General features: G+C 47.9%; 1 protein-coding gene across 3 annotated transcripts in view; it reads left to right on the forward strand.

Annotated features, from left to right (window-relative positions):
- The window catches only part of LOC144942746 (uncharacterized), a 109,334-nt gene extending 93,396 nt beyond the window's left edge, over positions 1–15,938 (forward strand). For all 3 annotated transcript variants that reach the window (XM_078869622.1, XM_078869623.1, XM_078869624.1), the window contains 10 exons: positions 462–590; positions 2,205–2,336; positions 2,922–3,050; positions 4,087–4,215; positions 7,562–7,690; positions 8,576–8,704; positions 9,442–9,570; positions 10,176–10,304; positions 11,430–11,558; positions 12,976–15,938. In XM_078869622.1, the coding sequence (XP_078725748.1) occupies positions 462–590; positions 2,205–2,336; positions 2,922–3,050; positions 4,087–4,215; positions 7,562–7,690; positions 8,576–8,704; positions 9,442–9,570; positions 10,176–10,304; positions 11,430–11,558; positions 12,976–13,031 (1,220 nt within the window). In that variant the 3' untranslated portion in view covers positions 13,032–15,938. The remainder of the gene's footprint in view (positions 1–461; positions 591–2,204; positions 2,337–2,921; positions 3,051–4,086; positions 4,216–7,561; positions 7,691–8,575; positions 8,705–9,441; positions 9,571–10,175; positions 10,305–11,429; positions 11,559–12,975) is intronic.
- The last annotated feature ends 350 nt before the right edge of the window (positions 15,939–16,288 follow it).

Genomic DNA, 16,288 nt, shown 5'->3' on the forward strand with positions numbered 1-16,288 from the left:
ATGAAAATGGTCTTTATCAGGTTAATGCAACATTTTTGATGATCGGAGCTGAAAGAGGCTGAATTAAGTGAAAAATCGATTTCATCTCTTTGGGCACAGCCATTTGGTGGCTGTGGCCAAAAGATCATCAACTCACAGCGCTTGAGAATCTGGTTTCAATATGTGTGTGGTTACCAACATTTGAACCCGTGGGTCGAGAGGCTCAGTTGGCCGACACAGTGTTAGGCACTTGAGCGACTTGGTCTTTGCTGAGGATTTTTGTTTTCTTTCTATATCACCAGAGGCCTGACGTTCATTTAGAAAATGAAACAACAACGTACCTCGTCAGAGCTCCCTCGTGTCTCTTATACCGTCTCTCGCGCATCATATTAAATTTGTATCTTAAGTTAGATTTCGCTTCCCCCCCCCCCTCTCCCCCTGCACACGTGACTTCACGGTGCCTGTCGGTCGTGCCCGTGCAGCCTGCCTGCCGGGCCAGTTTGGAGCGGAGTGCGCGCAGCGATGCACCTGCAGGCAAGGAGCTCCCTGCAACCACCTGACGGGGGAGTGCGGCTGTCCCCCGGGCTTCACCGGCAACGGCTGTGAGCTGAGTACGTGGCGTCCATCCACCCCAGCAGCAGCGAACCCTGTGGTCACTGATGACCAGCGGTGACATCGCCAACTCGATGCACTTTAGAACATGCTTTAATTTTAAGTGGCTGCCTGGATTCCAACTCAGGATCTCAGATGTGGTTGGCTCCTAAGCTGCGGTGTGTTTTCGGGGTTGTGCCACCATGTCGTCGGGCACGATGTCCGACGTTTTTTTCCCTACGTGCTGGGAGCTTCGTCAGGAGCTGCGGTGTTCTTTCGGTGAAGTCACGTAGAAGGGAAATAATAAAAATACAACATAATAAAATACAATTCTCACGACGTTTCGGCCACAATGCAAGCAGCCGTCCTCAGGTGAAGAACAGGTCTGTCGGAAAGACTGTCTTTGCGACATTGTGGCCGAAACGTTGTGAGAATTGTATTTTATTATGTTTTATTTTTATTATTTTATTATTTCCCTTCTACGTGACTTTACCGAAAGAACCAAGAAGATGAATCCCTGCAGTCACGAAAGCTTTAAATCGAAAGAGACAGTCTAGTTCCAGACGACGCTGCCGGCACGCGGAGTGAAACGCCGGGTGTCGTGCCCAACAGCACGTGGCACGATCGCGGAAAAAAAACACAATGCAGAGTTGTACGGAAAAGTCACGACGACCTACTTTTTTACTATATATTTGTTTTTACTCTTCCAAGACGTCCACTACTACTATACAAAAAGCTATTATTTATTTTACCGTGTAAGGGCCACTGAGCTACGTAGCTCTTTTTCAGAAGCGAACTGGCTATCACAAACGATAGCTCAATGAAGTGGCTTATCGTCGTGTTGAAATAAAAAAATACTCTTAAACGGGTGATCTTGATTCTAAATGTCGAGGGTAAAACCGAAGGACCCGGAGAAAAATCCACACGACCACGGAGAGAGACACGCAAACTCCAAATATACAGCAGGCGTCAGGGTCAGGATTGAACTGACGACCTCCTGTATATCTGGAGAGGTAATTAACATCTTGCCACCGTGTAACCTAGTGGCATGAGAATCACCGAGTACTCGCATTTGCTCTATGAACGACAAGGTGAATGCATTATTGAAGCTCGTTTTCACGTGCTTAAGACATAAAGTAACGTATTGATTTCATGGGTGACTATTGAAATAATATATATCAATCAGTGTGTGTCAATATCATTGTAGTTCCACAGCCTGTGGGCCTTCTGGACTAATGTTTCCCAGCATTACGTTTTGTAGCGGACATATTCCAGACTGAGTTCTCATTTGCGGTGAATCGGACCCACGTGTAATTGTTTTAATTGCCTTACCCACAATCCACCGTGGTAGTTCATAAAACATTGAGAAAACTACATAGGAAATGTTTTATGTATTTGTTCTTCTAATAAATTACACATTTCGTGTTGTTTGCAATTCGACCTGAAGGCTAAACTGGACATTTAATGATAATTAACATGAGTATATATATAGTTTACAAGTCTGTTATTGCTTTTCTAGCGTGGCTTCGACAAGCTGCTGCTCCTGCTGCTGACACGTTGTAGTGGTGCACAGTGAACAGTTGTGAACGGTGGTGAACGGCCCACGATTTAAACTCGTGTTCCCGCATTGACAGCCTGCCCGCCGGGCACCTTTGGGCCGGACTGCAAGCGGGTTTGCCAGTGCCAGGCACCCACACAGCAGTGCCACCCGGTCACGGGGCAGTGCCACTGTCTGCCCGGCCACCATGGACAGCGCTGCCACCTCGGTGAGTAGCTCACACGGCGAGCGAGCGTCGCCATCCTCGCTGAACCTCACCTCCGGTTGGCACGGTTGGCGACGCAGTTTGAGGGTCGACACTTTTCTTTATTTTTTCCGCGGGCTCACGCCGTCCGCGTCCACCCTGTTCCGTTCCTCTCCCGGAAGCGCCCCGATCGCGCGAGTATTTACGGCCTCGGATCGCGTAAGTATCAGCACTACACGTACATCAACAATTGGCAAGGCCCACCAGGGTGCACGTCTTCTCTTCACGTCTTGTTAGCTCCATTACACGAAACTTACACGTGCGTACGCGAAGCAAGTTACGTATATTGCGTGCGATGTGATTCTGATGCAGCCCTGAATAATTGTTGGAAAGCGATTGGATCACTGTTGCGTGCGGGGGCGGGGGGGGGGAATCGTTACACACTTACAGTTGAATATTCGTGGCTGTCTGTGGCTGCTTTATATGCATACCAAGTTGCACGGGCTATTCAGTCGAATTCCTGACAATTCCGCGATTAAGCCCTCGCTCAAACAGCGAAGCGTGCTCTCAACGGAAGCGTTCCTCTTCTGCCCTCCCCCCTCCGCCCAGCCTGCCCCGCTGGCCGCTACGGCTCGGGCTGCAGGCAAACGTGCAAGTGCGCCAACGGGGGAAGCTGCGACACCACGTCGGGCTTTTGCGATTGCCAGCCGGGGTTCACCGGAGCAGACTGCAGCTTGTGTGAGTGTCAGCCCCCGAAAGTTCACCGGAGCACCCCCGTCCCGTTCTCGGCGACTCGCCCGGCTCCCAGCGTGATCCCGAATCGACTGCGAGATCACGCTTCCTGTCGACCATGTGCCGTGATTGGCGACCGCTTTTGTGGCCCTTCTGCGGCCGTCTGGAACGCTTCTTCCTTCAGATATTAGGAAGCCACTGGAGCTATGCACTTTTAAATCGTCTCGGGTGAAAACTGATTTCTTGAAAAATGGTTCTTGTGTTTAGATTGTTGTCCTTCACCCCCGCACCTCCGATTAGCAAGGTTGGCTACGTATGGTGGGAAAGAAGTTCAACATACATAGAATGTATAGCTCCTATTTCTTATTCCTTTGTTTGTTACTCTTTCCCCCGAATGTTGGAAGTGTTGTTGCATTAGCTTTGCTTCGTGGGTTCGCCTGTCTGTAACACACATGGCACGGTAGCTCTCATAAAGACTTGCCCTGAAAAAACACCTGGTCAAATTAATGAATAATTTGAATAATGAACGTTTTTATATTGCGCCATTCGTGCAAACTGCATCTCATTATGGTGCACAATCTGCAACACACGGAGATGCATGTATATATATATCAAGATGTGTTCAGCCAATTAATAATGTTGAAAGATGTGGAAGGAAATAGTCTATCCCATACAGATCGAACAGATGGAGATTGGTCCACACTGTTTTTCGTACTACCGTCTGGCAAGCCAGGATATTGGCACCTCGACGCCCCCACGGGAAGGGAGTTTCCCAACGCTTGTTGCGGCGGTGATCCACCAACCCTTGCTGCTGCCTCCACGGTGCTGGATCACTGGCGACGTGCACAGCCACCGCCGCCCCCTTGTCTCGTCGTGACCTGCATCTCGCACGAACGCGACCATTATCGTCATCATCATCGCCATCGGAAAATTGAATCTTTCCGAGAAATCAACGCAACGTTGGAGAGAGAGAGAGAGATCTTCGCGGAACCCGTGCGGTCACGTGACTTCTCTCGCCCGCTTCCCCCCTGCCCTGCTGCAGCTTGCCCGGCCGGCCGCTACGGCAAGGACTGCGCGCTGGCGTGCACATGCGGAGGGGGCGGAGAGTGCGACCGCGTCACGGGGAGCTGCAGCTGCCCGCCCGGGCTGGTGGGGCCCAACTGTGGTGAAGGTGAAGAAGGGGCACAGTGATACATTCTTTTTTTCGATTTAAAGCTTTCGTGACGGCAGGGATTAATCTTCTTGGTTCTTTCGGTAAAGTCACGTAGAAGGGAAGTAAAACATGATAAAATAATTTATTGTGTTTTATTTTTATTATTTTATTACTTCCCTTCTACGTGACTTTACCGAAAGAACCAAGAAGATGATACATTTTTCTTTGGTTCTTTCGGTAAAATCACGTATCAAGATAGAATAATAAATAAAATAAAATACTAGCATACGACGTTTCGATTGCAACACAAGCAATCGTCATCAGGTACAAATGAAATAGAAACACAAATCTAGTATACTTAGAAATGTAATGTAATACTGTACAACAGAGAGTCGGATAACATAACAGTCAACACCCTACCTGGTTGATTACGTTCTTCCTAAGAATGCTAAATTTGAGAGAGAGAGATCAAACACAGAACCAGAGACATATAGACAGACATATAAGCAGACAGATATCACAGAGATACATAGAGAGAGAGAACAAAACTTAGGCATCTCCAACGTGTGGTTTCGGGGGCGGGGGGGGGCGTACCTGTCCAATGTTTCGCCCCGCCAACGTCTTCGGCAAACGAATTGATTAGCCCCTTCAGGTTCCTGGCCCGTGGAGCGAAGAACTCGGTTGTAGCGGTGACGCGTCAGTTCGGCTGTCCGTAACACACAGGGCACGGTAGCTCTCATATAAAGACTTACGCTGCAAAAGCCTGGCCAAATTCATAAATTATATATTGTCGGTGTTTTTTTTTATATTGTGACGTTCGTGCAAAACTGTATCTCATAACGCCGCACAATCTGCACTGGGAGCTGCATTAGTATATGAATTTGTTTTCAGCTAATCAATAGTTTATACATGTGGAAGGAAACTGGAGCACTCGGAGTTGTGTATACAACAAACGCGTCGATTCTAATAGGCGCGATTCGATGCAGTAACCACGATCTTAGGAAGCAACATCAGTGTCTGAATGGATGCAGTAACCACAATCTTAGGAAGCAACTTCAGTGTCTGAATGGATGCAGTAACCACAATCTTAGGAAGCAACTTCAGTGTCTGAATGGATGCAGTAACCACGATCTTAGGAAGCAACTTCAGTGTCTGAATGGATGCAGTAACCACGATCTTAGGAAGCAACATCAGTGTCTGAATGGATGCAATAACCACGATCTTAGGAAGCAACTTCAATGTCTGAATGGATGCAGTAACCACGATCTTAGGAAGCAACTTCAGTGTCTGAATGGATGCAGTAACCATGATCTTAGGAAGCAACTTCAATGTCTGAATGGATGCAGTAACCATGATCTTAGGAAGCAACTTCAGTGTCTGAATGGATGCAGTAACCACGATCTTAGGAAGCAACTTCAGTGTCTGAATGGATGCAGTAACCACGATCTTAGGAAGCAACTTCAGTGTCTGAATGGATGCAGTAACCACGATCTTAGGAAGCAACTTCAGTGTCTGAATGGATGCAGTAACCACGATCTTAGGAAGCAACATCAGTGTCTGAATGGATGCAGTAACCACGATCTTAGGAAGCAACATCGGTGTCTGAATGGATGCAGTAACCACGATCTTAGGAAGCAACTTCAGTGTCTGAATGGATGCAGTAACCACGATCTTAGGAAGCAACATCAGTGTCTGAATGGATGCAGTAACCACGATCTTAGGAAGCAACATCAGTGTCTGAATGGATGCAGTAACCACGATCTTAGGAAGCAACATCAGTGTCTGAATGGATGCAGTAACCACGATCTTAGGAAGCAACATCAGTGTCTGAATGGATGCAGTAACCACGATCTTAGGAAGCAACTTCAGTGTCTGAATGGATGCAGTAACCACGATCTTAGGAAGCAACATCAGTGTCTGAATGGATGCAGTAACCATGATCTTAGGAAGCAACATCAGTGTCTGAATGGATGCAGTAACCACGATCTTAGGAAGCAACATCAGTGTCTGAATGGATGCAGTAACCACGATCTTAGGAAGCAACATCGGTGTCTGAATGGATGCAGTAACCACGATCTTAGGAAGCAACTTCAATGTCTGAATGGATGCAGTAACCACGATCTTAGGAAGCAACTTCAGTGTCTGAATGGATGCAGGAACCACGATCTTAGGAAGCAACTTCAGTGTCTGAATGGATGCAGTAACCACGATCTTAGGAAGCAACATCAGTGTCTGAATGGATGCAATGACCACGATCTTAGGAAGCAACATCAGTGTCTGAATGGATGCAGTAACCACGATCTTAGGAAGCAACTTCAATGTCTGAATAGATGCAGGAACCACGATCTTAGGAAGCAACTTCAGTGTCTGAATGGATGCAGTACCCACGATCTTAGGAAGCAACATCAGTGTCTGAATGGATGCAGTAACCACGATCTTAGGAAGCAACATCGGTGTCTGAATGGATGCAGGAACCACGATCTTAGGAAGCAACTTCAATGTCTGAATGGATGCAGTAACCACGATCTTAGGAAGCAACTTCAATGTCTGAATGGATGCAGTAACCACGATCTTAGGAAGCAACATCAGTGTCTGAATGGATGCAGTAACCACGATCTTAGGAAGCAACTTCAGTGTCTGAATGGATGCAGGAACCACGATCTTAGGAAGCAACTTCAGTGTCTGAATGGATGCAGTAACCACGATCTTAGGAAGCAACATCAGTGTCTGAATGGATGCAATGACCACGATCTTAGGAAGCAACATCAGTGTCTGAATGGATGCAGTAACCACGATCTTAGGAAGCAACTTCAATGTCTGAATAGATGCAGGAACCACGATCTTAGGAAGCAACTTCAGTGTCTGAATGGATGCAGTACCCACGATCTTAGGAAGCAACATCAGTGTCTGAATGGATGCAGTAACCACGATCTTAGGAAGCAACTTCAATGTCTGAATAGATGCAGGAACCACGATCTTAGGAAGCAACTTCAGTGTCTGAATGGATGCAGTAACCACGATCTTAGGAAGCAACATCGGTGTCTGAATGGATGCAGTAACCACGATCTTAGGAAGCAACATCAGTGTCTGAATGGATGCAGTAACCACGATCTTAGGAAGCAACATCGGTGTCTGAATGGATGCAGTAACCACGATCTTAGGAAGCAACTTCAGTGTCTGAATGGATGCAGTAACCACGATCTTAGGAAGCAACTTCAATGTCTGAATGGATGCACCGGTGTTTCCCTGCCGCACCACTGAGTGCGTACTGCGTTCGCGGGCGCCATTAGATATCATCGCCGCCGTAATATTTTGTTAATATTCATATTTTTATTTTCCTTTCTTCTCTCCTCGGCTACCGCAGACTGCCCCGGCGGACGGTTCGGCGTGAGGTGCGGCGGCCGCTGCCAGTGCAAGAACTCGGGCCTCTGCAACGCGCGCAACGGCACCTGCGCCTGCGGCCTGGGCTGGACGGGCGCGCACTGCGAGAGAGGTCGCCGCTCGCAGGGCCCATCGCTCGGGGGGGTGGCGGCGTGGACTCGCGTTTGCCCGCACAGGCTCGCCGCTCTTGCCCGAAGGCCGCCCCGGATATAACGCGGGATCGGAATATTTATTTCATACCGGAGAAATTCGATGAGCTGTGAAGCTCTTTTTCTCAAAGATGCCCAGCAAATGCTGCGGGCGGATTGGCGATAGGCCACTGTGCTCTGTCGGCTTCGCGGCGGACGCGAAAGATGCATCGACGCTATTCGACAGAGTAGTCCGTCCGTGTGTGTCGGTGCCACGCTCCAAATTTTTCAAAATTTGAAAAATTAAACCCCAAGTGGCGGACTATACTCATTTACAATACGCAGCGCCTTTGTGATGGCCGAGCACCATAATAAAAACGAGAATACAGAATCCGCCAACTTATTTCGGTCATCATTGTTATTATATTTCCGTGCTGAAAAATGTATTTTGTCCCACCATTAGAACTTCATTTGCCAGTAAAAAATATGATAATTGGTTTTTCACCCTTTTATCTGGCAACAAAACTGACACCTTTTTTTTTACAAGGAGTCATATTTGCATAGACCACAATACCTGATAATGTATGCACTATCAGAGTTATGTTTTTTGTTTGCATTATGACTGCAGGTATTGTGGTCTATGCAAACATGACTCCTTGTAAAAAAAGGTGTCAGTTTTGTTGCCAGATAAAAGGGTAAAAAAACAATTATGATGTATCTTGTGTACCGCTGCCGACGCAGCCCCTTAACATTTTGGTTTAACTTCCAAAGTCTTCATGTCCCAGAGTTGATGTTCGATAGAGCATCGTCGTGCACTTTGGGAGGCAGCTGCAGCCGCCGTGTTTCGGCTTTCTTTCGATCGGTTACAGAGTGCCCGGCGGGCAAGTACGGGGTCGGCTGCCGGCAAGACTGCCTCTGTGAGCACAACGGCACGTGCGACTCTGTGTCGGGGGCTTGTCGCTGCATGGACGGATTCTACGGCCCGCGCTGCGAGCACGGTGAGAGTTGGCAGTCCGGGTGTGCGACGCGGGAGCCCCCTCCGAATTGTCTGATTTCACCGTCTCTCTCTGCCGCAGCCTCCCTCCGCTGCTGTTGCCCATCGGTCGCTACTCGCTAAGCGGCTACATTTGTCCATCGTTCGTCGGTCGTTCGCACGTATGCGTGAATGTATGTTGAACTTCTTTCGCACCATACGTAGCCAACCGTGAGTTGGGCGAGTGAGTGGATCAATGAGTGGTTGAGTGGACGTGTGTGTGTTGAATTTATTACACACCGTATGTAGCCAATGGCGGCAGCCCAGGCAGAAATGCTGGGAATGCTGGGTAATGACGCTGAACAACCACCGCATCTATTGCACGTCGGTTGAACTTACAACTCTCGGTTCGAACAGGCAACTGGACATACGGGACAGGTTTGTTCGTATCTCTGAAAGTTTGTGAGTTGAATGCTCGTAAGTAGAGGAGTCCCTGTATATAATAGATGACGTTTTCGGGCAAGGGCACTAATTATACATATTTTTTTTTAATCTAACTTCAAGTCAATCAATATTTCTTCCACCCCTCCCCCCTACCCTCCACCTTCCAACTCTCAAAAAAGGCCCATTGCCTGAAACATCATCCCACAAATATATATATCTGTTGTAAGGTAGTTTGAGATGAGGGGTCGTATATTCCTCACGCGAGCGCGAATGCTGAGCCTGAGCTGACCTGTGTGCTGCGTCCTCTTGCTCCGGTAGCCTGCCCGCCAGGATTCTACGGGCTGAACTGCCAGCACGCGTGCCACTGCAGGAATGGGGCCGGCTGTGATCCCGCCGCGGGGCATTGCCTCTGCCCTCCCGGCTTTCATGGAGAGCGCTGCCAGAAAGGTATAATGCTAATGGCACTGTAATCACCATGACGTGTAATGTTACGCTTTACTCCATTATTGTACTCGTAGTGGGTTTTTTTGTGCTCAAGATGCTCTTGGCAATGTGGAATTGGTCATGAAAAGCAGCATTCAAATGTGCCTGAAGAAGAGAGTTCAATCAGCGCATATTCCCATTTTCCCCGTACTTCATCAGCGTGGCAATATGTGTACGTATGTTGAACATCTTTCACACCGTACGTAGCCAACCGTGCTAATCGGAGGTGCGGGGGGGGGGAAATAATCTAAACACAAAAAGCACTTCTAAAGAAATTAGTTCTCAGTCTATCTTTAAAACTGCATAGCTCCAGTGGCTTCCGAACGTTCCAGACGTCCACAGAAGCGCATCTGAAAGCGCGCTTTGTTCGACGGCCAGCAGCCAAAAGCCACTGTGAGGCTGAAAAGTGCGAACAAATAACTCACCCACTATCCGCACGGTTCGGGGAGGAGCCTCATCCATCACCGGATTAACGACTCAATTGCCCGTGCGTGTGCACATGCGCAAAGCCGCAAGGTTATTGGGCGGCAGGCACTGTCCTCGCGCTGACGGTGGTGCTGTGGTGCCAGGCTGTGATGCAGGGCGGTTCGGGGCCGGGTGCCGTGCCCGCTGCGACTGCCAGGGCGGCGTTTCCTGCCACCCCACCACCGGGCAGTGCCTGTGTCCCCCGGGCAAGACTGGAGCGCAGTGCGACGCTGGTAAGTCGAAGCACGGCAAAACCGCAAGGACGCGCGGTGTTTTGCGCCACTTTTACAGCAGAAGGCTGTCGTGATGGCACTGTGTGTCAGAGGTCGCAACCGGGTACCCGATACCCGTACCCTACCCGATACCCGGCTACCCGTACCCGGCCGGGTACGGGTACCCATTTGCGACCCTGGTGCAGCCGGGTACGGGTACGCGTAGGCCGTGAGTCACTGGTGAGTAACTGTCACTCATTTCCCAACGTCTTGTCTCTTCTCACAATTCAAGTTCCTAGAATCAACCCACCCGCGCCTGCAACATGGCTTCATCCCAGAGGTCGCAATCAGGTACCCGATACCCTTACCCTACCCGTACCCGGCCGTACCCGGCTGGGTACGGGTAGGGTACGGGTATGGCCGGGTACGGGTACCCGTTTGCGACCCTGGTGCGGCCGGGTACGGGTAAGGAATCAAAACCCGTTTGCGACCTCTGCTGTGTGTGTTTCACAGATAGAGTCTGCACTAGTTTTACAGCGGAGGGAGATACTGCGATGTCTTTCCAAATTGAGTCATTTACAGCAAAATTTCATGGGAACTTTTTTTTGCCAGTCTCAAAGCATGAAAAATGAGACTAGGTTTTACCCTTTCTGGCAATACAACAGGTGGTAAGATGTTCAAGCACCAAATGTGTACCTTTTGCAAGGAATCAAGTCTGCATTGACCACAAGGACTTGTGGTGAACGCTTGTAGTGAACTTGTGATAATTGTAATGGGATATTTAAAATCGACCGTTGAGCAGGCGTCATGTCTTTAGTGTTCAAACATCCGCAGAACTTACAAGGGTGGCCGCTAGGCCCGAACCTCAACACGTGGCAAACGCGCTGCCGCTCGGTCACGTGACTTCCCCGCGCAGCCAAGAGTAGCAATTTCAGAATAGTCCTTGAACTTCCCATTGAGCTGAAAACAATAATAATTGGCGCATCGTTAAATTCTTGCGCGCACCGCGTGAGCCGGTCAGATCGTTGCGCGGCCCAACCTTGATAAACCCATCGTTGTTTTCGTGACCTTGGCTGCCGGAACCCACCGTGCGTTAACGCGCGCGTGGTGTCCATGATGCTCCCTCTTTCCCTCTCTCCGGCACAGGCTGCCCGGCAGGAAGCTACGGCGTGGGCTGCTCCCTGGAATGCGCCTGCGCCAATCGGGGCCGATGCAGCCCCATCAACGGGAAGTGCACCTGCCTCTTCGGATGGGTGGGCCCCACGTGCCGCGAAGGTACGTCTGCCGTGGCCAGGGCAAGGATTTAAGCCGTGGGCCTGAGGGCCCTCGTGTAATGTAGGCAACTTCCGTAAGGCCGCTCCAAGTCACAGCCGAGCGACGGTAGCGCGGCCTTCGGGAATCTTTTTTCGTTCGTCTTTCAATCACGATGACAGCGTTCGCGACTTTGCCACGGCAGATGAAGCTGGGGGAAATAAAATTTGATTTTAAGAAATCAGTGCTGGCGAGCGATGTACGTTTCATGAATTTACCTTGAGTCGAATAGATGTGTTCATTTTACATAGGTAAATATTAAATATATTTGATGACTTTACAAAAGAAGATAGCAATGTTGTAATGCATACGTAGGCCCTTCCCTCCTATTCGCCTTCGGCCTCTCATAACCTCAATCCTGCCCTGGCCGTGACACTGCACTGTAACGCTGCACTACAATGGGACAAATGATTTGTACACAACACCACCATGATAATTGGGTATGGAATTAGAACTGATAAACTGGTTATTTACAGCAGAGGAAAAGCTCGGTTTGGTGGTGCCTTTCACTCTGTCTCTCCTGAGCTTCGTGTACACAGCGGGCTCAATAGCAGAATGACGGACAAACAAATGTCATTGCAAGACATTAGTAGCTCGATAACGACGATAATGAAAAAAACACGAATCGAAACATACTCTTTGGGTCTTTCGGTAAAGTCACGTAGGTGAAAATAAAAAATAAAAATAAAAAATAAGAATAAAAATCAAGAATAAAATTGAAATAACTAAATTAAATCACGACGTTTCGGAAGCAACACAAGCTTCCGTCATCAGGTGGGATTTAATTTAGTTATTTCTATTTTATTCTTTATATTTATTCTTATTTAATTTTTTTAATTTTCACCTACGTGACTTTACCGAAAAACCCAAAGAGTATGGATCCTTGCAGTCACGAAAACTTCAAATCTAGAACGAATCGAAACACCAACAGTGACACGGTAATAATAATCCAACCAGTTTGTTTTTGGGTATCTCACGCAAGCAGTCACAACCGACCACTTTACGATTCTATCCGCTCTCCAGGTCAAATCACGCACTTTCAAAAAAATACAAACCTGCAATTTTGGGCGGCGTAAATGTTGTTTCAGATTTATTGATGTATCGCTCACCCTTCTATACCAGGGGGTGGGCAATCTGCGGCTCCAGAACCCTTACACGGGCTCTTCGAGGAATGCGTTGCGGCTCTTGAAATATTGAGTTGTTTTTTTATGGAATTCGAAAAAAAATGTACCTTCTTGTTCTTCTGGTTGCCGGGTCCCGATTCAGCTCGCTGGCGACTCTCGATCCTCAGCGGAAGGATACGCGCAGCCGGAATTTACCTACGGTATCTTTTGTCGCTTTTTGCCCGACGTCTCTCCGTGTCTCCAATCTTCCGTTGCAGAAGGACCTCCTCAACTCCCCTCCCAGGCGTCGGCCGCGCTGCCTCCCCGGAGCTAGCCGCCAGGCGCGGGCAAGTGAGGCCGTAATCGGAGGAACGACACGGGTGTCCGACGGGGGGGGGGGGGTGTCTTCGTCGAATGCGTCGCTTTTGGCCCACGGTGCCAACCACGCGTCCCGCACACACCTGCCGAAAGTGCCGCCTTCTCACGAAAATTGGGCAAGCCCACGTACGTCCGCAATCCTCTCGCTAAAGGCCGGTTTTGCCCCAAAACGTGGATTCAATCTCTTCACCGCCCCATAGTACTGTGGGAAATCGTTGATGATTTCTTTTTTTAACCCAGGAAAGCCCCCACTGAGTCTCAAGACTCCTTAATCAGGAGGGTCATTATTTGTCTCGCAGTAAGGGGGGGCGGGGGTTGGGCGATTATTGCGATGTGTTTTTGCAATCGAGTAATTTGCGGGTAACTTTTATTTCTTTCGGTTAATTTGGACCATGCATGGCCGATTGTCGTTGTTGTTGTTATCGTCATTGTTGCAAATGTCACGGGATTTTTTGACGTCCACTGTGAAAGCAGACAGCAACGTATTTTTTACGGGAAATGCACCCGCAGTGTTAACCAGGGCGGCCGGCTAGAGCGAACTGCAAACCTCTGCGACGAGTGTCAGTCTCGCTCACCGCAATGGCACATCGCCGCTCCCAAGTAACTTATGTTCATATTCAGTAGAGCATAACAATTTGTTACGTAATTTCAGTGCTTAAAATCATCGTACGACTTTTTTTACGTAATGTATTAAGAGCCAACCTTTTATTTCTCTCAGTTAATCACTTGTATAGATAACTTTAACATCTTGACACTTTTAAAAAGAAAATGCAATATAAAATGTACACAATGTTTGAATAATAAAATGTTAAAACTATCGTAGCTAGTTGGTGGGTGAGGTGAACAGGGATAGGAAACAAAATGATATTTTACTTGAACTTTTTTTTTTACTAAAATTATGTTGTCATAAAAAACGGAAATTCAATCAATACTGGAAATGTGTCAATGGTGCTTAATAGTGAACATTTTCCAGACACTGTACAATATAATATGTTTTTAATTTGTGTACCGTAATGAAGACAGTGTTTAAACTATGTATAGGATAATGTCAATCTGCTAGGCGTTTTTTTTCTTCTAATTGAGATATATTAATCATGATAATCGATTAGAGTTAACTCTCGATTATCCGTGGCCAGATGATTCGCGTCCCGATCTCAGAGGTCAAGGGTCCTCACACGCGTCGGCACGTAAACTCATTACTTTAATAAACATTAATTCTGAGTCTTATCACCGTCATCGCCATCATCAGGAGTGGGCAATCCACTGCTGGATGAACGGCCTCCCCAAGCCACCGCGGCCACCTCTCAGGATCGCGTCATGCAATAATCTGTCGAGCGTCCGCACACGAGCTGATTTCATCGCTGCATCTCCTCCGTGGACGTTCGCTCGGGAGCGTCCCGTTCCCTTGGCTGATACTCCACTCATTATTCTTGATCATCAGCCATCAGCTCATCTAGTGAAGTGTCCTGCCCGAGCCAACTTACTTAATAGCTCGAACTTTTACTTTTAACTGCGTGTGGTTTTTTTTCTGCGTATGTATGTTGAACTTCTGTCGCACCGTACGTATCCAACCGTGCTAATCGGAGGTGCAAGAAGCAGACGTTGCCTCCTTCACGTGCCCACTTCAGTGAACACGTTACCACTCTTTCCGTCTTGTCAATGTGATTCCACGCGTGTCGCTGGCATCCTGTCCGTGTCATATTTTATCCGGGCATCCGGATAATACATGACCCTGGATAATCGAGAGCAAACTGCGAAAACTCCGCACGTGTTTACAAGCGAACCGGCGCACGGGAGCTAACGGGGGAATCCAAGAGGCGCAGTGGGGAGGAGCACTTTGATGTTCGTGACATCAGCTCCTGAGGATTTTTCCTTTCACTGCATCATTGGCACTCCGTATGTCACTGTAACGTTCTGACGCCGTGCCCCGACTGGACATCTGTGAAAAGAGCTTCATAGCTCATCGGATTATTCCTCCAGCATAAATACACATTATGATTATCCTCTGTACGGCGGATTCAATGAAATAAAAACTTCCATTTAGGAGCGCCGACTTATAGGTCAAATATTAAGGGGCTACGTCATTAACATTGCCTGATATAAACGGAACAGTTTATTTATCTAATGTTTTTGTAAATGGCCTTCCCCTCCTGTGTTTTAATTAAGCATAACCCTTGATTTACGGCACAAATATTCCACAGAACGATATGAATTTAAATTTTGATTTAAAGCTTTCGTGACTGCAGGGATTCATATTCTTGGTTCTTTCGGGAAAGTCACGTAGAATGGAAATAATTAAACAATAAAAATTCTTGCTGTGGATTTCACACCTGATGGCGATTGCTTGTGTTGCAGTCGAAACGTCGTGAGAATTTTTATTGTTTTATATTTCTATTATTTTATTATTTTACTTCTACGTGACGTTACCGAAAGAACCAAGAATATGATATGAATTTAGTTAAAATCGGTAGAAACCAAACGGCCGTGTGATTTGGTTCGTGAAGACAGGGCGCGTAGAGGTGGGAGCATAGTGCGGTACAACAATAGATCTTGCTCCGCTGCCCTCTGCTAACAACACAAAGGTAGCCCCACAGAAGCCTATAGCAACCTGTTAGGGGAAGTCCATAAATGACGTCACGCACCTGGGCGGGGGGGGGGTGGTCAGACATTTGTGACGATGTGTGACGAGGTTGGGGGGGGTTGATAAATGTGACGTCACATCAAAATGCGCAACTTTAAATAAATGTAGACAACACGTTCTACTTAATTAAATAGACTTTTTAATAAATGTTTTCTCCTACAACATCAGAGTGCAGCGCCACATTAAATACGCACTACAATGACAATAGTTAAAAGCGATTTGAAGCATGTTATATATTTGGGGGGGGGCAGAGCTTTTTGACGTCATATTTGAGGGGGGGGGGTCTGACTTTTTGTGACGCCGTGTGACGATGGGGGGGGTCAAAAATCGTCCAAAATCGCGTGACGTCATTTATGGACGGCCCCTCATGCACGATGATCACCCTGCCAAGCACAGTCCAGGTTCAACCCCGCTTCGTTTTCGCGATCTGATGAGATCGTGCGCGTCACAAGTGATCTGTTCACCACCACCAAATCCTGAATGTGAGCAATCGTTATCAACCCACGTGGTGTGCTGCAGGGTTGTCTTATTTTGAATATCCCTACCGATTTGCATCGGTGAATCCGTCAAAA

The sequence above is a fragment of the Lampetra fluviatilis genome, chromosome 28 (assembly GCF_964198595.1).
Source record: "Lampetra fluviatilis chromosome 28, kcLamFluv1.1, whole genome shotgun sequence".
Lineage (NCBI taxonomy): Eukaryota > Metazoa > Chordata > Hyperoartia > Petromyzontiformes > Petromyzontidae > Lampetra > Lampetra fluviatilis.